Source organism: Cebidichthys violaceus, unplaced genomic scaffold (genome assembly GCF_023349555.1).
Source record: "Cebidichthys violaceus isolate CVI_PGR_0920_01 unplaced genomic scaffold, fCebVio1.0.p SCAF_2, whole genome shotgun sequence".
Lineage (NCBI taxonomy): Eukaryota > Metazoa > Chordata > Actinopteri > Perciformes > Stichaeidae > Cebidichthys > Cebidichthys violaceus.
The window spans coordinates 218,019-245,973 of NW_027176372.1; the positions used below are offsets into that span (position 1 = coordinate 218,019).

General features: G+C 33.0%; 1 protein-coding gene across 3 annotated transcripts; it reads left to right on the forward strand.

Moving 5' to 3' along the window:
* Nucleotides 1-449: 449 nt before the first annotated feature.
* Nucleotides 450-27,779, forward strand: LOC137875085 (beta-1,4-galactosyltransferase 1-like). Of its 3 annotated transcripts, none has more exons than XM_068714048.1 (7): nt 450-897; nt 1,305-1,671; nt 3,581-3,816; nt 19,511-19,698; nt 20,524-20,646; nt 23,775-23,879; nt 26,154-27,779. In XM_068714048.1, the coding sequence occupies exons 2-7, from the start codon at nt 1,311-1,313 to the stop codon at nt 26,281-26,283; spliced, it is 1,143 nt and encodes a 380-aa protein (XP_068570149.1). In that variant the 5' UTR covers nt 450-897; nt 1,305-1,310; the 3' UTR covers nt 26,284-27,779. The 3 variants fall into 3 exon arrangements, with proteins under 3 accessions (XP_068570149.1, XP_068570151.1, XP_068570150.1); XM_068714050.1 differs by having other exon boundaries at nt 1,308-1,671; XM_068714049.1 differs by lacking the exon at nt 450-897 and having other exon boundaries at nt 908-1,671.
* The last annotated feature ends 176 nt before the right edge of the window (nt 27,780-27,955 follow it).

Here is a 27,955-nt window from a genome sequence, read left to right on the forward strand (position 1 = left end):
AACACATGGGAACACATTGTTTAAAGTGATAGTAGTACTGATCTAATCACAGTCAAACAGACTGAGGTTTGTAAATCAAACATCAGTCAGTGATTCATAAACTTCTGCTGTGTGTCGTCACAAACTGACACGTGAAGCAGACACGCCCCTTTCCGCGAGCCACTTGACGGCCGCTTCAATAACCCACCGGAAGCATGGTGGGTCGGCTTTCAAAATAAGAGCGTAACAGTGGGGCTTTATGTTTACGTTTGTCCAGCTTTGTTTCAGCTGATTCTGATCTGAAGTTTTCAATTTAGTTTAGCTTTCAATGTATTTATTAATCATAGTAATCAAACTTCATAAAAGTCTATAATTAGGTGCCTTTTCCGGTAAATTGAAACCGTATATTTATTTTTTTGAAATCGGAGAGCGGAAGTGTGATGGATCATTTCGTCCCCTTGACAGATCGGTGTCCTCTCAGCGGAGACGAGTCGGTCGAGTTCCTGAACCCGTCTGTCCGGAACCAGCGGAGAGTATTTGTTCAAACTTGTTTCTTCAAGTATTTTAGGACTCAAAGGTGTTACGGGTTAGGCTTAGGGTTAGTTAATAGTACATATTATTATGTTATGTGTCACGTAGTTCCTCCACTCACTCCCGCTGCTCGTTAGCGTCACTAAAAGTTACCGAGCTAGTTGAAGCTAACGACGGAAGCTCCGACTGTTCACGGGACTTTCTCTCGTTCTTCTTCTTCTTTTGGGAACTTTTCGGCTTCACGTTAAACATACTCTGATGTGTGTGTGTTAATCTAGTCCTGAAGTTTAAAACTTCACGGGAAATGGAGCGCGAGAGCTAACAGTTAACAAGAACCCTGGGGCGCAGTTTACTGTTCCGCTTTCTTCTTCTTCTTCTTTTTTAAAGGTAACCGCCTCCTCCTCTCCCCTCTCTCCTCTTCCTCTCCTCTCCCCTCTCCTCCTCTTCCTCTTCTCCCTCTCCTCTTCCTCCTCCTCTTCTTCCTCATCTCTCCTCTTCCTCCTCATCTTTCCTCTTCTCCCTCTCCTCCTCCTCTCCTCTTCCTCCTCATCTCTCCTCTTCTCCCTCTCCTCCCCTCTTTTCTCCTCCTCTCCTCTTCTTCCTCTCCTCCCCCTCTCTCCTCCATCTCCTCTTCCTCCTCCCCTCTCCTCCTCTTTTCCCTCTCTTCCTCCTCTCTCCTCTTCCTACTCCTCTCTTCTTCCTTCTCCTCCTCTTCCTCCTTCTCCTCTCTCCTTCCTCTCCTCCTCTCCCCTCTCCTCTCCTCCTCCTCCTCATAGTTTCTGATCTCCTCCCAGTAGGTGATGATGGCTGGAGGAGACTCCTCTGTGAAGTTCTTGCTCCTCCACCGGACCTGTAAGCTGGTGGTGCTGCTGTGTTTCCTCCACATCTCCGTCACCGTCTTCTTCTACGTCCGATCTCTGGACGTACGGTTCTCCTTCGCGCAGAACCAGCAGCACAGCAACATTTCCTCCACGCAGACTGACCGGGTCAGAGACGCGGGCTTCACTTCTGGAACCGAACCGAAGGTGGTCCAGACCACGAAGGAGGAGCACCGAGAAGAGCGGAAAGCTTCGGAGCAACCGGAAGAGGAGAAGAAGAAGAAGGAAGAAGTAGAATCAGAGAAGAAGCTGGAAAAATGTCCTGAAACATCACCTCTGCTGGGTAAGACCCGTATGTAGACTATAAGAAGGTAGGACTTGTATGTAGACTATAAGAAGGTAAGATTTGTATGTAGACTATAAGAAGGTAGGACTTGTATGTAGACTATAAGAAGGGTTAGACCTGTATGTAGACTATAATAAGGTAAGACCTGTATGTAGACTATAATAAGGGTTAGACCGTATGTAGACTATAAGAAGGTAGGACCTGTATGTAGACTATAAGAAGGGTTAGACCTGTATGTAGACTATAAGAAGGGTTAGACCTGTATGTAGACTATAAGAAGGTAGGACCTGTATGTACACTATAAGAAGGGTTAGACCTGTATGTAGACTATAAGAAGGTAGGACCTGTATGTAGACTATAAGAAGGGTTAGACCCGTATGTAGACTATAAGAAGGGTTAGACCTGTATGTAGACTATAAGAAGGTAGGACCTGTATGTAGACTAAGAAGGTAAGACCTGTATGTAGACTATAAGAAGGTTAGACCCGTATGTAGACTATAAGAAGGGATAGACCCGTATGTAGACTATAAGAAGGGATAGACCTGTATGTAGACTATAAGAAGGGTTAGACCTGTATGTAGACTATAAGAAGGGTTAGACCTGTATGTAGACTATAAGAAGGTAAGACCTGTATGTAGACTATAAGAAGAGTTAGACCTGTATGTAGACTATAAGGTAGGACTTGTATGTAGACTATAATAAGGGTTAGACCGTATGTAGACTATAAGAAGGTAGGACCTGTATGTAGACTATAAGAAGGTAGGACTTGTATGTAGACTATAAGAAGGGTTAGACCTGTATGTAGACTATAAGAAGGTAGGACCTGTATGTAGACTATAAGAAGGTAGGACCTGTATGTAGACTATAAGGTAGGACCTGTATGTAGACTATAAGAAGGTTAGACCCGTATGTAGACTATAAGAAGGTAGGATCTGTATGTAGACTATAAGAAGGGTTAGACCTGTATGTAGACTATAAGAAGGTAGGACCTGTATGTAGACTATAAGAAGGTAGGACCTGTATGTAGACTAAGAAGGTAAGACCTGTATGTAGACTATAAGAAGGTTAGACCCGTATGTAGACTATAAGAAGGGATAGACCTGTATGTAGACTATAAGAAGGGTTAGACCTGTATGTAGACTATAAGGTAGGATCTGTATGTAGACTATATGAAGGGTTAGACCTGTATGTAGACTATAAGAAGGGTTAGACCTGTATGTAGACTATAAGAAGGTAGGACCTGTATGTAGACTATAAGAAGGTAGGACCTGTATGTAGACTAAAAGAAGGGTTAGACCTGTATGTAGACTATAAGAAGGTAGGACCTGTATGTAGACTAAGAAGGTAAGACCTGTACGTAGACTATAAGAAGGTTAGACCCGTATGTAGACTATAAGAAGGTAGGATCTGTATGTAGACTATAAGAAGGGTTAGACCTGTATGTAGACTATAAGAAGAGTTATGACCTGTATGTAGACTATAAGAAGGTAAGACCTGTATATAAGAAGAGTAAGACCCTAACAGGTTGGATGTGGTTCCTTGTGGTCTCTGGAGTTCAGTGAACTGATCTCACATGAACAGGATCTTCTGATGTTTATTATCAGTCTGTTGGTTCATGTTTCCTCAGCTGGGACCCCTTCTGATGTCACACAGCTCTGCTCTCAGAACTGGACCCACCAGGTCCCACCAGGACCCATCAAGTCCTCTGACATTAACTCAGTATATATCTCCATAACGTGATATTCATCATTATCGTTTAAACCTTGACGTGAGTCCAGCTTTCAGTCCCACAGCTGGACTTCTTCGTCTGACGCTCCGTTCAGAACTCCATAGAGAAAACAGCTGTTTGAGTTTGAATCCAGAGATTTAAAGTCTGTCCTCAGTCTGAACATGTCTCTGTCCTCAGTGGGTCCTCTGCGGGTGGAGTTCACCAGTCCGGTGAACCTGGATCAGATCAAGGACCAGAACCCCAACCTGCGGCCAGGGGGGCGCTTCAGACCCAGAGACTGCGAGGCTCTGACGAAGGTGGCCATCATCATCCCCTTCAGGAAACGAGAGGAGCACCTGAAGTTCTGGCTCTTCTACCTGCACCCGATCCTCCAGAGACAGCAGCTGGACTACGGAGTCTACGTCATCAACCAGGTACAGGTTCAGTACACATGAGAACCAGTTCACACCCGGGTCTGTCACTGGAGGTGTGCTCACCGGTCTGGAGTCAGAGTGTCGTCAGAGTGGACCACTACTAGTTGTACTAGTACTACGACTACTAGTACTAGCAGTAGTACTAGTACTACTTTACTACTGCTGCTGTAATCATTAGTAGTAGTAGTACTAGTACTACTAGTTCTAAAAGTAGTAATACTAGTAGTAGTACTACTGCTGCTGTATTCATTTTGGCACCTGATTATAATTTAGTTTTAGTTTTTTAAGCTGAAAACTATGATGGCGTATTACGGCTATTCTAGAAGAAAAGAAGAAGAAAACATTCACTTTATCATAACATACACACAATATTATACTCTCTATACACACAATACTATACTTTATATACACACAATATTATACTTTATATACACACAATACTATACTCTATATACACACAATACTATATATACACACAATACTATACTTTATATACACACAATATTATACTCTATATACACACAATATTATACTCTATATACACACAGTATTATACTCTATATACACACAGTATTATACTCTATATACACACAATATTATACTCTATATACACACACAATACTATACTTTATATACACACAATATTATACTCTATATACACACAGTATTATACTTTATATACACACAATACTATAGTTAATCTAAACAGATGGCGTTAAATGTTTGTTTCTTTAGAAGAACAAACTTTATGACAGAATCTCTCATGTTTTCTTCCTGTGAATCAGTTCCTAAAGTAGCCTGTTAGCCGTTATCTCCTCCAGCATCATAAAAGCAGTTAGTTTTTACTAAGAGCTTCAGAGTGTCACAGTTCAGCAGAGGTCGGTGTGGTGGATAAAAACCACCAACAGACTGAATGAGCTGGACAGGAAGTCACCTGAAGTCCCTGAAGACGTTGGAACCAGAGAGATTAACGTGGTTCTACTCTGTAAACAAAGGACGGATCTCTGTTTGTGACAGATTCATCTCTGTGTGTGTGTGTGTGTGTGTGTGTGTGTGTGTGTGTGTGTGTGTGTGTGTGTGTGTGTGTACACACATGATAAACATCAGCAACATTTAGTCACCAGACTGTAGAACTGAACATCTCTGCTGAATGTGTTAGCATGTTGGATGTGTTTCTATTCATCCTCGTCTTCTTCATGTTACTCTGTTGCTGTTGAAGCTTCTTCCTGCTGCTCTGTTTCATTAGCGCTCCTCATTATTTTTATAAATAATGTAAGTCAGGTCCCACGAGAGGATCCTTCACACCAAACGTCTGTCCTGACCCGCCAAGTTGCACCTCAGCGCGTCGCTAGCGGTGTTGAGCTAACCTCAGCGCGTCGCTAGCGGTGTTGAGCTAACCTCAGCGCGTCGCTAGCGGTGTTGAGCTAACCTCAGCGCGTCGCTAACGGTGTTGAGCTAACCTCAGCGCGTCGCTAGCGGTGTTGAGCTAACCTCAGAGCGTCGCTAGCGGTGTTGAGCTAACCTCAGCGCGTCGCTAACGGTGTTGAGCTAACCTCAGCGCGTCGCTAGCGGTGTTGAGCTAACCTCAGCGCGTCGCTAGCGGTGTTGAGCTAACCTTAGCGCGTCGTTAACGGTGTTGAGCTAAACGTTTCCCGCTGGAACCTGACCGTGTGAACTTTGGTTCTGCACTACGTGCATCAATCTACATACCGTACCAAGACCCGAGACCCCCGTACCGAGACCCCCGTACCGAGACCCTGTTGAATGTGGACTTTGTTTGACTGCATGGAGCTCTGTGATTTCTAACAGATGATGAAACACTGTTTGTTCTAAGAGCCAAACATCAGCTCACTGTTTCTTTAAAGTCTTCTTCTTCTTTGTTTGTGACTCACAGTTGTTGTTCTTCTTCTCTCCTGTCTGTGTGTCCTTCCTCCTCCTCCTCCACTATTCTACTTTCCTCCCCACTCTGGCTCCCTCGCTCACACCGCCTCCCCCTCCGTCACCCTCCCTCTGCATGTCAGGCGCTTCTGACCAATGGTTGTGGTCGCTGGAGCCGTTGAGACCCCTCAAGACCCTGCTTGGTCTCGGCCAATAGCAGCTGGTGTTGGCAGACTGTTCTGCTCTGGTAATACGGGCTTCTCTTTTCTTTACCTGCTTCTGCTTTCTCTTTGTTTATAAAGCTGATCCTATGTATGGTGAATATATAAACACATAGTATTATACTATATATATATATATATATATATATATATATATATATATATATACACACACACACAGTATTATACTTTATATACACACAGTATTATACTTTATACACACAGTATCATACTTTATATACACACAGTATTATACTTTATATACACACAGTATGATACTTTATACACACACAGTATGATACTTTATATACACACAGTATGATATTTTATATACACACAGTATTATACTTTATACACACCCATTATTATACTTTATATACACACAGTATGATACTTTATATACACACAGTATTATACTTTATATACACACAGTATACTTTATATACACACAGTATGATACTTTATATACACAGAGTATGATACTTTACATACACACATTATTATACTTTATATACACATAGTATGATACTTTATATACACACAGTATTATACTTTATATACACAGAGTATTATACTTTATATACACACAGTATGATACTTTATACACACAGTATTATACTTTATATACACACAGTATGATACTTTATACACACACAGTATGATACTTTATATACACACAGTATGATACTTTATATACACACAGTATTATACTTTATACACACCCATTATTATACTTTATATACACACAGTATGATACTTTATATACACACAGTATTATACTTTATATACACACAGTATGATACTTTATATACACACAGTATGATACTTTATAAACACAGAGTATGATACTTTACACACACACATTATGATACTTTATATACACACAGTATGATACTTTATATACACACAGTATGATACTTTATATACACACAGTATTATACTTTATATACACACAGTATTATACCTTATATACACACAGTATTATACTTTATATACACACAATACTATACTTTATATACACACAGTATCATACTTTATACACACAGTAATATACTTTATATATACACACAGTATGATACTTTATACACACAGTAATATACTTTATATACACACAGTATTATACTTTATATACACAGAGTATGATACTTTATATACACACAGTATGATACTTTATACACACACAGTATTATACTTTATATACACACAGTATGATACTTTATATACACACAGTATGATACTTTATATACACACAGTATCATACTTTATATACACACAGTATGATACTTTATATACACACAGTATTATACTTTATACACACACATTATTATACTTTATATACACACACAGTATGATACTTTATACACAAACATTATTATACTTTATATACACACAGTATTATACTTTATATACACACAGTATGATACTTTATATACACACATTATTATACTTTATATACACACAGTATGATACTTTATATACACACAGTATGATACTTTATATACACACAGTATGATACTTTATATACACACAGTATGATACTTTATATACACACAGTATGATACTTTATATACACACAGTATTATACTTTATATACACACAGTATTATACCTTATATACACACAGTATTATACTTTATATACACACAATACTATACTTTATATACACACAGTATCATACTTTATACACACAGTAATATACTTTATATATACACACAGTATTATACTTTATACACACAGTAATATACTTTATATACACACAGTATTATACTTTATATACACACAGTATTATACCTTATTCTACCCTATATACACACAGTATCATACTTTATACACAAACAGTATTATACTTTATATACACAGAGTATTATACTTTATATACACACAGTATTACACTTTAAATACACAGAGTATGATACTTTATATACACACAGTATGATACTTTATATACACACAGTATGATACTTTATATATACACACAGTATCATACTTTATATACACACAGTATGATACTTTATATACACACAGTATGATACTTTATATACACAGAGTATGATACTTTACACACACACATTATGATACTTTATATACACACAGTATGATACTTTATATACACACAGTATTATACTTTATATACACACAGTATTATACCTTATATACACACAGTATTATACTTTATATATACACACAATACTATACTTTATATACACACCGTATCATACTTTATACACACAGTAATATGCTTTATATATACACACAGTATTATACTTTATACACACAGTAATATACTTTATATACACACAGTATTATACTTTATATACACACAGTATTATACCTTATTCTACCTTATATACACACAGTATCATACTTTATACACAAACAGTATTATACTTTATATACACAGTATTATACTTTATATACACAGAGTATGATACTTTATATACACACAGTATGATACTTTATACACACACAGTATTATACTTTATATACACACAGTACGATACTTTATATACACACAGTATGATACTTTATATACACACAGTATCATACTTTGTATACACACAGTATGATACTTTATATACACACAGTATGATACTTTATACACACACAGTATGATACTTTATATACACACAGTATGATACTTTATATACACACAGTATTATACTTTATACACACACATTATACACACAGTATCATACTTTATATACACACAGTATTATACTTTATATACACACAGTATGATACTTTATATACACACAGTATGATACTTTATACACACAGTATTATACTTTATATACACACAGTATGATACTTTATATACACACAGTATGATACTTTATATATACACACAGTATGATACTTTATATACACACAGTATGATACTTTATATACACACAGTATTATACTTTATATACACACAGTATGATACTTTATACACACACAGTTTGATACTTTATATACACACAGTATGATACTTTATATACGCACAGTATTATACTTTATATACACACAGTATGATACTTTATATACACAGAGTATGATACTTTATATACACACATTATTATACTTTATATACACACAGTATGATACTTTATATACACACAGTATTATACTTTATATACACACAGTATTATACCTTATTTACACACAGTATTATACTTTATATACACACAATACTATACTTTATATACACACAGTATGATACTTTATAAACACAGAGTATGATACTTTACACACACACATTATGATACTTTATATACACACAGTATGATACTTTATATACACACAGTATGATACTTTATATACACACAGTATTATACTTTATATACACACAGTATTATACCTTATATACACACAGTATTATACTTTATATACACACAATACTATACTTTATATACACACAGTATCATACTTTATACACACAGTAATATACTTTATATATACACACAGTATGATACTTTATACACACAGTAATATACTTTATATACACACAGTATTATACTTTATATACACAGAGTATGATACTTTATATACACACAGTATGATACTTTATACACACACAGTATTATACTTTATATACACACAGTATGATACTTTATATACACACAGTATGATACTTTATATACACACAGTATCATACTTTATATACACACAGTATGATACTTTATATACACACAGTATTATACTTTATACACACACATTATTATACTTTATATACACACACAGTATGATACTTTATACACAAACATTATTATACTTTATATACACACAGTATTATACTTTATATACACACAGTATGATACTTTATATACACACATTATTATACTTTATATACACACAGTATGATACTTTATATACACACAGTATGATACTTTATATACACACAGTATGATACTTTATATACACACAGTATGATACTTTATATACACACAGTATGATACTTTATATACACACAGTATTATACTTTATATACACACAGTATTATACCTTATATACACACAGTATTATACTTTATATACACACAATACTATACTTTATATACACACAGTATCATACTTTATACACACAGTAATATACTTTATATATACACACAGTATTATACTTTATACACACAGTAATATACTTTATATACACACAGTATTATACTTTATATACACACAGTATTATACCTTATTCTACCCTATATACACACAGTATCATACTTTATACACAAACAGTATTATACTTTATATACACAGAGTATTATACTTTATATACACACAGTATTACACTTTAAATACACAGAGTATGATACTTTATATACACACAGTATGATACTTTATATACACACAGTATGATACTTTATATATACACACAGTATCATACTTTATATACACACAGTATGATACTTTATATACACACAGTATGATACTTTATATACACAGAGTATGATACTTTACACACACACATTATGATACTTTATATACACACAGTATGATACTTTATATACACACAGTATTATACTTTATATACACACAGTATTATACCTTATATACACACAGTATTATACTTTATATATACACACAATACTATACTTTATATACACACCGTATCATACTTTATACACACAGTAATATGCTTTATATATACACACAGTATTATACTTTATACACACAGTAATATACTTTATATACACACAGTATTATACTTTATATACACACAGTATTATACCTTATTCTACCTTATATACACACAGTATCATACTTTATACACAAACAGTATTATACTTTATATACACAGTATTATACTTTATATACACAGAGTATGATACTTTATATACACACAGTATGATACTTTATACACACACAGTATTATACTTTATATACACACAGTACGATACTTTATATACACACAGTATGATACTTTATATACACACAGTATCATACTTTGTATACACACAGTATGATACTTTATATACACACAGTATGATACTTTATACACACACAGTATGATACTTTATATACACACAGTATGATACTTTATATACACACAGTATTATACTTTATACACACACATTATACACACAGTATCATACTTTATATACACACAGTATTATACTTTATATACACACAGTATGATACTTTATATACACACAGTATGATACTTTATACACACAGTATTATACTTTATATACACACAGTATGATACTTTATATACACACAGTATGATACTTTATATATACACACAGTATGATACTTTATATACACACAGTATGATACTTTATATACACACAGTATTATACTTTATATACACACAGTATGATACTTTATACACACACAGTTTGATACTTTATATACACACAGTATGATACTTTATATACGCACAGTATTATACTTTATATACACACAGTATGATACTTTATATACACAGAGTATGATACTTTATATACACACATTATTATACTTTATATACACACAGTATGATACTTTATATACACACAGTATTATACTTTATATACACACAGTATTATACCTTATTTACACACAGTATTATACTTTATATACACACAATACTATACTTTATATACACACATTATCATACCTTATATACACACAGTACTATACTTTATATATACACACAGTATTATATTTTATACACACAGTATTACACTTTATATACACACAGTATTATACTTTATACACACAGTATCATACTTTATATACACACAGTATTCTACTTTATATACACAAAGTATTATACCTTATTATACTTTATATACACACAGTATTATACCATATATACACAGTATTATACTTTATATACACAAAGTATTATACTTTATACACACAGTATCATACTTTATACACACACAGTATTATACTTTATATACACGGTATTATACTTTATATATACAGTATTATACTTTATATACACAGTATTATACTTTATATACACACAGTATTATACCTTATTATACTTTATATACACACACAGTATTATACTTTATATACACACAGTATTATACCATATATACACAGTATTATACTTTAAACACACAAAGTATTATACTTTATACACACAGTATCATACTTTATACACACAGTATCATTCTTTATATACACACAGTATTATACCTTATTATACTTTATATACACACAGTATTATACTTTATACACACAAAGTATTATACTTTATACACACAGTATTATACTTTATATACACACAGTATTGTACTTTATATACACAGAGTGTTATACTTTATATACACACAGTATTACACTTTATATACACAGAGTATGATACTTTATATACACACAGTATGATACTTTATATACACACAGTATGATACTTTATATACACACAGTATTATACTTTATATACACACAGTATGATACTTTATACACACACAGTATGATACTTTATATACACAAAGTATTATACCTTATTCTTTATATACACACAGTATTATACCATATATACACAGTATTATACTTTATATACACAAAGTATTATACTTTATACACACAGTATCATACTTTATACACACACAGTATTATACTTTATATACACGGTATTATACTTTATATATACAGTATTATACTTTATATACACAGTATTATACTTTAAACACAGAAAGTATTATACTTTATACACACAGTATCATACTTTATACACACAGTATCATTCTTTATATACACACAGTATTATACCTTATTATACTTTATATACACGCAGTATTATACTTTATACACACAAAGTATTAACTTTATGCACATAGTATCATACTTTATATACACACAGTATTGTACTTTATATACACAGAGTATTATACTTTATATACACACAGTATTACACTTTATATACACAGAGTATGATACTTTATATACACACAGTATACTTTATACACACAGTATTATACTTTATATACACACAGTATGATACTTTATATACACACAGTATGATACTTTATATACACACAGTATGATACTTTATATATACACACAGTATGATACTTTATATACACACAGTATGATACTTTATATACACACAGTATGATACTTTATACACACACAGTATGATACTTTATATACACAAAGTATTATACCTTATTATTCTTTATATACACACAGTATTATACCATATATACACAGTATTATACTTTATATACACAAAGTATTATACTTTATACACACAGTATCATACTTTATACACACACAGTATTATACTTTATATACACGGTATTATACTTTATTTATACAGTATTATACTTTATATACACAGTATTATACTTTATATACACACAGTATTATACCTTATTATACTTTATATACACACAGTATTTTACTTTATACACACAAAGTATTATACTTTATGCACACAGTATCATACTTTATATGCACACAGTATTGTACTTTATATACACAGAGTATGATACTTTATATACACACATTATTATACTTTATATACACACAGTATGATACTTTATATACACACAGTATTATACTTTATATACACACAGTATTATACCTTATTTACACACAGTATTATACTTTATATACACACAATACTATACTTTATATACACACATTATCATACCTTATATACACACAGTACTATACTTTATATATACACACAGTATTATATTTTATACACACAGTATTACACTTTATATACACACAGTATTATACTTTATACACACAGTATCATACTTTATATACACACAGTATTCTACTTTATATACACAAAGTATTATACCTTATTATACTTTATATACACACAGTATTATACCATATATACACAGTATTATACTTTATATACACAAAGTATTATACTTTATACACACAGTATCATACTTTATACACACACAGTATTATACTTTATATACACGGTATTATACTTTATATATACAGTATTATACTTTATATACACAGTATTATACTTTATATACACACAGTATTATACCTTATTATACTTTATATACACACACAGTATTATACTTTATATACACACAGTATTATACCATATATACACAGTATTATACTTTAAACACACAAAGTATTATACTTTATACACACAGTATCATACTTTATACACACAGTATCATTCTTTATATACACACAGTATTATACCTTATTATACTTTATATACACACAGTATTATACTTTATACACACAAAGTATTATACTTTATACACACAGTATTATACTTTATATACACACAGTATTGTACTTTATATACACAGAGTGTTATACTTTATATACACACAGTATTACACTTTATATACACAGAGTATGATACTTTATATACACACAGTATGATACTTTATATACACACAGTATGATACTTTATATACACACAGTATTATACTTTATATACACACAGTATGATACTTTATACACACACAGTATGATACTTTATATACACAAAGTATTATACCTTATTATTCTTTATATACACACAGTATTATACCATATATACACAGTATTATACTTTATATACACAAAGTATTATACTTTATACACACAGTATCATACTTTATACACACACAGTATTATACTTTATATACACGGTATTATACTTTATATATACAGTATTATACTTTATATACACAGTATTATACTTTAAACACAGAAAGTATTATACTTTATACACACAGTATCATACTTTATACACACAGTATCATTCTTTATATACACACAGTATTATACCTTATTATACTTTATATACACGCAGTATTATACTTTATACACACAAAGTATTAACTTTATGCACATAGTATCATACTTTATATACACACAGTATTGTACTTTATATACACAGAGTATTATACTTTATATACACACAGTATTACACTTTATATACACAGAGTATGATACTTTATATACACACAGTATACTTTATACACACAGTATTATACTTTATATACACACAGTATGATACTTTATATACACACAGTATGATACTTTATATACACACAGTATGATACTTTATATATACACACAGTATGATACTTTATATACACACAGTATGATACTTTATATACACACAGTATGATACTTTATACACACACAGTATGATACTTTATATACACAAAGTATTATACCTTATTATTCTTTATATACACACAGTATTATACCATATATACACAGTATTATACTTTATATACACAAAGTATTATACTTTATACACACAGTATCATACTTTATACACACACAGTATTATACTTTATATACACGGTATTATACTTTATTTATACAGTATTATACTTTATATACACAGTATTATACTTTATATACACACAGTATTATACCTTATTATACTTTATATACACACAGTATTTTACTTTATACACACAAAGTATTATACTTTATGCACACAGTATCATACTTTATATGCACACAGTATTGTACTTTATATACACAGAGTATTATACTTTATATACACACAGTATTACACTTTATATACACAGAGTATGATACTTTATATACACACAGTATGATACTTTATATATACACACAGTATGATACTTTATATACACACAGTATTATACTTTATATACACACAGTATTATACTTTATATACACACAGTATGATACTTTATACACACACAGTATGATACTTTATATACACACAGTATGATACTTTATATACACACAGTATTATACTTTATACACACACATTATTATACTTTATATACACGGTATTATACTTTATATATACAGTATTATACTTTATATACACAGTATTATACTTTATATACACACAGTATTATACCTTATACTTTATATACACACACAGTATTATACTTTATATACACACAGTATTATACCATATATACACAGTATTATACTTTAAACACACAAAGTATTATACTTTATACACACAGTATCATACTTTATACACACAGTATCATTCTTTATATACACACAGTATTATACCTTATTATACTTTATATACACACAGTATTATACTTTATACACACAAAGTATTATACTTTATACACACAGTATCATACTTTATATACACACAGTATTGTACTTTATATACACAGAGTGTTATACTTTATATACACACAGTATTACACTTTATATACACAGAGTATGATACTTTATATACACACAGTATGATACTTTATATACACACAGTATGATACTTTATATATACACACAGTATCATACTTTATATACACACAGTATGATACTTTATATACACACAGTATTATATTTTATATACACAGTATGATACTTTATATACACACAGTATTATACTTTATATACACAAAGTATTATACCTTATTATACTTTATATACACACAGTATTATACCATATATACACAGTATTATACTTTATATACACAAAGTATTATACTTTATACACACAGTATCATACTTTATACACACAGTATTATACTTTATATACACGGTATTATACTTTATATATACAGTATTATACTTTATATACACAGTATTATACTTTATATACACACAGTATTATACCTTATTATACTTTATATACACACAGTATTATACTTTATATACACACAGTATCATACTTTTTATACACACAGTATTATACCATATATACACAGTATTATACTTTAAACACAGAAAGTATTATACTTTATACACACAGTATCATACTTTATACACACAGTATCATTCTTTATATACACACAGTATTATACCTTATTATACTTTATATACACACAGTATTATACTTTATACACACAAAGTATTAACTTTATGCACATAGTATCATACTTTATATACACACAGTATTGTACTTTATATACACAGAGTATTATACTTTATATACACACAGTATTACACTTTATATACACAGAGTATGATACTTTATATACACACAGTATGATACTTTATACACACAGTATTATACTTTATATACACACAGTATGATACTTTATATACACACAGTATGATACTTTATATATACACACAGTATGATACTTTATATACACACAGTATGATACTTTATATACACACAGTATTATACTTTATATACACACAGTATACTTTATACACACACAGTATGATACTTTATATACACAAAGTATTATACCTTATTATACTTTATATACACACAGTATTATACCATATATACACAGTATTATACTTTATATACACAAAGTATTATACTTTATACACACAGTATCATACTTTATACACACACAGTATTATACTTTATATACACGGTATTATACTTTATATATACAGTATTATACTTTATATACACAGTATTATACTTTAAACACAGAAATTATTATACTTTATACACACAGTATCATACTTTATACACACAGTATCATTCTTTATATACACACAGTATTATACCTTATTATACTTTATATACACACAATATTATACTTTATACACACAAAGTATTAACTTTATGCACATAGTATCATACTTTATATACACAGTATTGTACTTTATATACACAGAGTATTATACTTTATATACACACAGTATTACACTTTATATACACAGAGTATGATTCTTTATATACACACAGTATACTTTATACACACAGTATTATACTTTATATACACACAGTATGATACTTTATATACACACAGTATGATACTTTATATACACACAGTATGATACTTTATATATACACACAGTATGATACTTTATATACACACAGTATGATACTTTATATACACACAGTATTATACTTTATATACACACAGTATGATACTTTATACACACACAGTATGATACTTTATATACACAAAGTATTATACCTTATTATACTTTATATACACACAGTATTATACCATATATACACAGTATTATACTTTATATACACAAAGTATTATACTTTATACACACAGTATCATACTTTATACACACACAGTATTATACTTTATATACACGGTATTATACTTTATTTATACAGTATTATACTTTATATACACAGTATTATACTTTATATACACACAGTATTATACCTTATTATACTTTATATACACACAGTATTTTACTTTATACACACAAAGTATTATACTTTATGCACACAATATCATACTTTATATACACACAGTATTGTACTTTATATACACACAGTATGATACTTTATACACACACAGTATGATACTTTATATACACAAAGTATTATACCTTATTATACTTTATATACACACAGTATTATACCATATATACACAGTATTATACTTTATATACACAAAGTATTATACTTTATACACACAGTATCATACTTTATACACACACAGTATTATACTTTATATACACGGTATTATACTTTATTTATACAGTATTATACTTTATATACACAGTATTATACTTTATATACACACAGTATTATACCTTATTATACTTTATATACACACAGTATTTTACTTTATACACACAAAGTATTATACTTTATGCACACAATATCATACTTTATATACACACAGTATTGTACTTTATATACACAGAGTATTATACTTTATATACACACAGTATTACACTTTATATACACAGAGTATGATACTTTATATACACACAGTATGATACTTTATACACACAGTATTATACTTTATATACACACAGTATGATACTTTATATACACACAGTATGATACTTTATATATACACACAGTATGATACTTTATATACACACAGTATGATACTTTATATACACACAGTATTATACTTTATATACACACAGTATGATACTTTATACACACACAGTATGATACTTTATATACACACAGTATGATACTTTATATACACACAGTATTATACTTTATACACACACATTATTATACTTTATATACACGGTATTATACTTTATATATACAGTATTATACTTTATATACACAGTATTATACTTTATATACACACAGTATTATACTTTATACACACAAAGTATTATACTTTATGCACACAGTATCATACTTTATATACACACAGTATTGTACTTTATATACACAGAGTATTATACTTTATATACACACAGTATGATACTTTATACACACAGTATTATACTTTATATACACACAGTATGATACTTTATATACAAACAGTATGATACTTTATATATACACACAGTATGATACTTTATATACACACAGTATGATACTTTATATACACACAGTATTATACTTTATACACACACAGTATGATACTTTATATACACACAGTATGATACTTTATATACACAGAGTATGATACTTTATATACACACATTATACTTTATGTACACACAGTATGATACTTTATATACACACAGTATGATACTTTATATACACACAGTATTATACTTTATATACACAGTATCATGTATTAAACATACTAGAATTATAGATTTGTTCGATTAGACTATAGATCTGTGATCTATTAGTATAGAAGCAGTGATTCACACACCTGGTGTCAGGTGTGATGCTCACAGGAAGTCTACATTCCTTCTCACCTGAGAGCTCATTACAGGTGTTGGTTGCCCCTGCGGTCTGTTTGCTGTGTCATAGAAACCTGAGGAGGAGTTATTATTGTTTTTATTAACCTCTCAGGTGTCCTCATTTTGTCTTTAGATATAGAACCTCAAATCTACTCCATTTATTCATCAAATAACACACTTGTGTGTTCTGGATCAGGACGGAGACCAGATCTTTAACCGGGCCAAGCTGCTGAATGTGGGCTACCTGGAGGCCCTGAAGGACTACGACTACGAGTGCTTCGTCTTCAGTGACGTGGACCTGATCCCCATGGACGACCGCAACACCTACAAGTGCTTCAGTCAGCCCCGACACCTGTCCGTGTCCATGGACAAGTTCGGCTTCAGGTGAGATCACTGGAGGTTATTATTGATCGGTTCAGTTCTCCTCCTCATCCTCTGTGAGGGGGGACCGGGTTTTGGGACCGGGTCTTACAGCAGACGGGACGTGTTCTCTTTAACTGGGTTCAAGTTAAACATGTCTCATCAGGAAGTGCTGTGCTACACCACAGAGGAAGAGATTCACTCTGAAAACAACACCATCTGCCACGGTTCTCACTTCCTGTTTCCTGTGCGCGCGCACACACACTCACACACTCACACACACACACACACACACACACACACACACACACACACACACACACACACACACACACACACACACAGAGAGTTGTGTTTTCGTGACTTCTGGGGACATTACATTGACTTACATCCATTTCCTGGAGACTTCATCATCACCACTAGCATCCTAAACCTAACCACAGTACTCTGTGGACTTTGGTAGTACTCTGTGTACTGTGTTGGTACTCTGTATACTGTGGTAGTACTGTGTGTACTGTTTTGGTACCTTATGTACTATGGTAGTACTTTGTGCACTGTGGTAATACTCTGTGTTGTGGTAGTACTCTGTGTTTTGTGATAGTACTTTGTATATTGTGGTAGCCCTCTGTGTATTGTGTTGGTATGTTGTGTACTATGGTAGTACTTTGTGTACTGCAGTAGTACTCTGTATACTGTGGTAGTACTTTGTATTTTGTGGTAGTACTTTGTATATTGTGGTCCTTGTGTCCTCATGTCTGTTCTCCAGGTTACCTTTTAACCAGTATTTTGGAGGCATGTCCTCGTGTCCTCATGTCCTCGTGTCCTTGTGTCCTCATGTCTGTTCTCCAGGTTACCTTATAACCAGTATTTTGGAGGCGTGTCCTCGATGAGTAAAGAACAATACCTGAAGATCAACGGCTTCCCAAACAACTACTGGGGCTGGGGTGGGGAGGACGACGACATCTTCAACAGGTACCACATATATATATATACATACATACATACATACATACATACATACATACATACATACATACATACATACATACATACATACATACATACATATATATATATATATATATATATATATATATATATATATATATATATATATATATATATATATATATATATATATATATATATACACACACACATATATATATTTAAGTTGAATAATAAGCTAAGATTCCTCAGGAACGCTGTCAGAACTTGGTGTCTAGGTATGCATCACGTTTGCATCAGGTCATAACAGCAGAAGGGTGCTCTACTAAGTTCTAAAGGTGCTCTACTAAGTTCTAAAGGTGCTCTGCTAAGTACTAAAGGTGCTCTACTAAGTACTAAAGATGCTCTACTAAGTACTAAAGGTGCTCTACGAAGTACTAAAGATACTCTAAAGATGCTCTACTAAGTACTAAAGATACTCTACTAAGTACTAAAGATGCTCTACTAAGTACTAAATGTGCTCTACTGAGTACAAACAAGCTCTACTAAGTACTAAAGAAGCTCTACTAAGTACTAAAGGTGCTCTACTAAGTACTAAATGTGCTCTGCTAAGTACAAAGATGCTCTACTAAGTACTAAAGATACTCTACTAAGTACTAAAGGTGCTCTACTAAGTACTAAATGTGCTCTGCTAAGTACTAAAGGTGCTCTACTAAGTACTAAAGGTGCTCTAAGTACTAAAGGTGCTCTACTAAGTACTAAAGGTGCTCTATTGAGTACATACAAGCTCTACTAAGTACTAAAGAAGCTCTACTAAGTACTAAAGGTGCTCTACTAAGTACTAAAGAAGCTCTACTAAGTACTAAAGGTGCTCTACTAAGTACTAAAGATACTCTACTAAGTACTAAAGGTGCTCTACTAAGTACTGAAGGTGCTCTACTAAGTACTAAAGATGCTCGTCATGAAGGGGTTGAATAATGTTGAGACTGCAGTAGTCATTAAAAGTGGCATTTTGTGTTGAATTTTGGAGAAACCATTTGTAACATTAGTTGTGTTGAGCTATTTAAATAGTTCTTGTTTGAGTTGTTTATTGAAAACAGCTGAACGTTTGTAAATATTGCCAATAAATCTAATTTGCAATGTGGGTTGAATAATTTGGAGTGCAACTGTATGTGTATATATTTATATACGTATATATATATATACGTATATATGTATATATATATATATATATATATATATATATATATATACAGTTGTGGTCAAAAGTTTACATACACTTGTAAAGAACATAATGTCATGGCTCTCTTGAGTTTCCCCGTTATTTCTAAAACTCTGATTTTTCTCTGATAGAGTGATTGGAACAGATACTTCTTTGTCACAAAAAACATTCATGAAGTTTGGTTCTTTCATGACTTTATTATGGGTTAACAAAAAAAGTGATCAAATCTGCTGGGTCAAAAATATACATACAGCAGTGCTAATATTTGGTTACATGTCCCTTGGCCATTTTCACTTCAATTAGGCGCTTTTGGTAGCCATCCACAAGCTTCTGGCAAGTTTCTCGTTGAATCTTTGACCACTCCTCTTGACAGAATTGGTGCAGTTCAGTTAAATTTGATGGCTTTCTGACATGGACTTGTTTCTTCAGCATTGTCCACATGTTCTCAATGGGATTTAAATCAGGACTTTGGGAAGGCCATTCTAAAACCCTAATTCTAGCCTGATTTAGCCATTCCATTACCACTTTTGATGTGCGTTTGGGGTCATTGTCCTGTCGGAACACCCAACTGCGCCCAAGACCCAACCTTCGGGCTGATGATTTTAGGTTATCTTGAAGAATTTGAAGGTAATCCTCCTTCTTCATGATCTCATTTACTCTCTGTAAAGCACCAGTTCCATTGGCAGCAAAACAGCCCCACAGCATAATACTACCACCACCGTGCTTGACGGTAGGCATGGTGTTCTTGGGGTTAAAGGCCTCACCTTTTCTCCTCCAAACATATTGCTGGGCATTGTGGCCAAACAGCTCGATTTTTGTTTCGTCTGACCACAGAACTTTCCTCCAGAAGGTCTTATCTTTGTCCATGTGATCAGCAGCAAACTTCAGTCGAGCCTTAAGGTGCCGCTTTTGGAGCGAGGGCTTCCTTCTTGCACGGCAGCCTCTCAGTCCATGGAGATGCAAAACACGCTTGACTGTGGACACTGACACCTGTGTTCCAGCAGCTTCTAATTCTTGGCAGATCTGCTTTTTGGTGGTTCTCGGTTGACTCTTCACCCTCCTGACCAATTTTCTCTCAGCAGCAGGTGATAGCTTGCGTTTTCTTCCTGATCGTGGCAGTGACAAAACAGTGCCATGCACTTTATACTTACAAACAATTGTTTGCAATGTTGCTCTTGGGACCTGCAGCTGCTTTGAAATGGCTCCAAGTGACTTTCCTGACTTGTTCAAGTCAATGATTCGCTTTTTCAGATCCATGCTGAGCTCCTTTGACTTTCCCATTGTAGCGTTTGTGGGCGTTTGTATCCAATGAGCCCTATTTAAATGGCCTCAGAGAAGTCACCAGCTGTAGTCACTCATAATCACTCACAAGAAGTTAAGAGGCCATGCTATGAAGCTCATTTCATTGACACAACTTTCTAAGTCACCAAAATTGCTAATTCATGTTGCTGTATGTATATTTTTGACCCAGCAGATTTTGTCACTTTTTCTGTTAACCCATAATAAAGTCATGAAAGAACCAAACTTCATGAATGTTTTTTGTGACAAACAAGTATCTGTTCCAATCACTCTATCAGAGAAAAATCAGAGTTGTAGAAATAACTGGAAACTCAAGAGAGCCATGACATTATGTTCTTTACAAGTGTATGTAAACTTTTGACCACAACTGTATGTATATATATATATCTGTGTGTGTGTATATATGTATGTGTGTGTGTGTGTGTGTGTGTGTGTGTGTGTGTGTGTGTGTGTGTGTGTGTGTGTGTGTATATATATATGTGTATATATGTATGTATATATGTGTATATATATATGTGTATATATATATATATATATATATATATATATATATATGTATGTGTATATACACACACGCACATACTTCTTAAAGTAACTATCAAGTATTAATCGTGTTGTGTCGTGACCACAGGTTGTCTTCTAAAGGCATGTCCATCTCCAGACCCAGTGGAGACGTTGGAAAGTGTAGAATGATCCGTCACGACCGAGACAAGAAGAATGACCCCAACCCTCAGAGGTAGGTTATTGATCACCATCAGGGTTATTAACGATTGAGATCAGGGTTATTAATGATCACCATCACGGCTATTAACGATCAAGATCAGGGTTATTAACGATCACCATCAGGGTTATTAATGATCGAGATCAGGGTTATTAACGATCGAGATCAGGGTTATTGATCACCATCAGGGTTATTAATGATCGAGATCAGGGTTATTAATGATCGAGATCAGGGTTATTAACGATCAAGATCAGCGTTATTGATCACCATCAGGGTTATTAACGATCAAGATCGGGGTTATTAATGATCACCATCACGGTTATTAATGATCAAGATCAGGGTTATTAACGATCGAGATCAGGGTTATTAATGATCACCATCAGGGTTATTAACGATCGAGATCAGGATTATTAATGATCAACATCACGGTTATTAATGATCGAGATCAGGGTTATTAATGATCACCATCAGGGTTATTAATGATCGAGATCAGGGTTATTAATGATCACCATCAGGGTTATTAACGACCGAGATCACGGTTATTAATGATCACCATCACGGTTATTAACGATCACCATCACGGTTATTAATGATCAAGATCGGGGTTATTAACGATCGAGATCAGGATTATTAATGATCAACATCACGGTTATTAATGATCGAGATCAGGGTTATTAACGATCAAGATCAGGGTTATTAATGATCACCATCAGGGTTATTAATGACCGAGATCACGGTTATTAATGATCACCATCACGGTTATTAACGATCACCATCAGGGTTATTAACGATCACCATCAGGGTTATTAATGATCGAGATCACGGTTATTAATGATCGAGATCAGGGTATTAACGATCAAGATCAGGGTTATTGATCACCATCAGGGTTATTAACGATCGAGATCAGGGTTATTAATGATCGAGATCAGGGTTATTAACGATCGAGATCAGGGTTATTAATGATCAAGATCAGGGTTATTAATGATCACCATCAGGGTTATTAACGATCACCATCAGGGTTATTAACGATCGAGATCAGGGTTATTAATGATCACCATCAGGGTTATTAATGATCACCATCAGGGTTATTAACGACCGAGATCACGGTTATTAATGATCACCATCAGGGTTATTAACGACCAAGATCACTGTTATTAATGATCACCATCAGGGTTATTAATGATCGAGATCAGGGTTATTAACAATCACCATCAAGGTTATTAATGATTGAGATCAGGGTTATTAATGATCACCATCACGGTTATTAAAGATCAAGATCAGGGTTATTAATGATCACCATCAGGGTTATTAATGATTGAGATCAGGGTTATTAATGATCACCATCAGGGTTATTAATGATTGAGATCAGGGTTATTAACAATCACCATCAGGGTTATTAATGATTGAGATCAGGGTTATTAATGATCACCATCAGGGTTATTAATGATCGAGATCACGGTTATTAATGATCGAGATCAGGGTTATTAACGATCGAGATCAGGGTTATTATCGATTGAGGTCACGGTTATTAATGATTGAGATCAGGGTTATTAACGATTGAGATCAGGGTTATTAACGATTGAGATCAGGGTTATTAACGATCGAGATCAGGGTTATTAACGATCGAGATCAGGGTTATTAACAATCACCATCAGGGTTATTAATGATTGAGATCAGGGTTATTAATGATCACCATCAGGGTTATTAATGATTGAGATCAGGGTTATTAATGATCGAGATCAGGGTTATTATCGATTAAGATCACGGTTATTAATGATTGAGATCAGGGTTATTAATGATCAAGATCAGGGTTATTAACGATCTAGATCAGGGTTATTAACGATCGAGATCAGGGTTATTAATCGAGATCAGGATTATTATCGATTAAGATCACGGTTATTAATGATCGAGATCAGGGTTATTAATGATCAAGATCAGGGTTATTAACGATCTAGATCAGGGTTATTAACGATCGAGATCAGGGTTATTAACAATCGAGATCAGGGTTATTATCGATTAAGATCACGGTTATTAATGATTGAGATCAGGGTTATTAACAATCGAGTTCAGGGTTATTATCGATTAAGATCACAGTTATTAATGATCTAGATCAGGGTTATTAACGATTGAGATCAGGGTTATTAACGATCTAGATCAGGGTTATTAACGATCTAGATCAGGGTTATTAACGATCGAGATCAGGGTTATTAACGATCGAGATCAGGGTTATTAACGATCAAGATCAGGGTTATTAACGATCACTTTAATAATTGATCTCTTTTGTCTCAGGTTCGACCGGATCGCTCACACCAGAGACACGATGCACAAAGATGGGATCAACTCTCTTTCCTACAGCGTGGTGAAGACGGAGAGGTTTGATCTCTTCACTAAGGTCACAGTGGACGTGGGGAAACCATGACGACAAGCAGCAGAGGTCAGCTGACTGGTTCAGGGTCCGGTCCGGTCCCATGAGCTGGACTCAAACACCAGCTTGATTTTGCACAAACACACAGACCGACCGGCCTATGAGACTCGTCTCTGATTGGAAGCTGACCGTAGCCAATCCGCTGCCTCCGTCAGGCTGCGACTCATTCAAAATGAACCTTTATACGAAAATCAGTCGGAGACAATCAGAGCTGTGCGGTTTTAGTGGTGGGGGATTGTGGGTAATAAACGGAGAGGGTTTAGATACGGGGTCTCACTTATAACCTTGAACGTTTAATGTGGTGACGCTCACATTTTATTTCACTTCATATCACAACAAGACTTATTGATCCACCTCATCATCAGCACTCTGTTCCATAGTTCATCATACAGCTGACTCACAGTTAACATCTACTGACTCTCCATCATCATCATCATCATCATCATCGTCACCATCTTCTTCTTCCTCCTCCAGCCAATGACAGCCCTCACACAACCTTATCACCAGTAAGAATCCTGATCACTGATCAGGATGACTCAGCGTTATTTCACTTCCTGTTCCCTCATCTGGAGGTCAGTGTGTTTAATACCAGCGTTCACTTCTCTGATTATAAAACAGGTCAGTGAACGCCCCTCTGGTGGATCTTAAAGAGTGTAAAGGAGACGACTAAGTGTCCTCGCTAGAACACTCGTCCTGTATACCTGATGACATCATCATTTAGAACAAAGGATTTCATTGTGAAACAAATATTTCCGTCGACTTAACAGAAAACAAGCTTTCAAAAAAATATTAAAATCAAACCACCTTAAAGCTCAGATAGATTGTTATTGATTGTGTTTATGACCTAAATTATTTAAAAAAGAATCTGAGAAAGTTCAGAACATAATGTGAAGATAAGGTCCACTTACTAGCTTTAAACCACATCTCATGGTCTTCTTCAGTTTCAATCAAAGCAGTGTGTGTGTGTGTGTGTGTGTGTGTGTGTGTGTGTGTGTGTGTGTGTGTGTGTGTGTGTGTGTGTGTGTGTGTGTGTGTGTGTGTGTGTGTGTGTGTGTGTGTCTCAATTAATCAGGTGATTAATTGATGTTTTTCTTTTTTTTTTATTGTGTTATTGATTTCAATCTGTTTGCTGATCAGCTTTCAGCCAAAATAGAACCACAAATCATAAAACCATGATTGACTTGAATGTGTCTCCAAGTGTCCTTATCACCAAAGACTTTAACATTTCATAATTGATCCAGTTTGGACCAAAGAATCCATCAGATTTCATCAATATTATATATCGATACACATTGAATCAATCTGTGTGTGCTGAACGTATTTGTTGTTGTCGAAAGGTTTGTATGTTTATCTTCATTATTTAGATAAGTGAATGAATCACTGATAATGTGCCTTAAAATGAATGCAGTGTAACTGGTGTAACTGTTAGAGAGAACCAGCCTGTAAATTTATGAAAATGAAAATGTGAAAAATAGAAGTGAAGAACCAAACTGAAGTCTGTGTGTCATTTGTTTTTAGTCTTCACTTTGTTTATACTATGACTTTTTACAACATCCTATACTATGACTTTTTATGACATACTATACTATTACTTTATAACATGCAATACTATGACTTTTTATAACATGCTATACTATGACTTTATAACATGCTATACTATGACTTT

Excerpts from the sequence above, each read along its gene's own strand:
- LOC137875085 (XM_068714048.1), top strand. The coding sequence starts at position 1,311 with ATGATGGCTGGAGGAGACTCCTCTGTGAAGTTCTTGCTCCTCCACCGG. Across the intron at positions 3,817-19,510 it reads GAGTCTACGTCATCAACCAG|GACGGAGACCAGATCTTTAA; the intron begins GTACAGGTTCAG and ends GTTCTGGATCAG. Across the intron at positions 19,699-20,523 it reads ATGGACAAGTTCGGCTTCAG|GTTACCTTATAACCAGTATT; the intron begins GTGAGATCACTG and ends TCTGTTCTCCAG.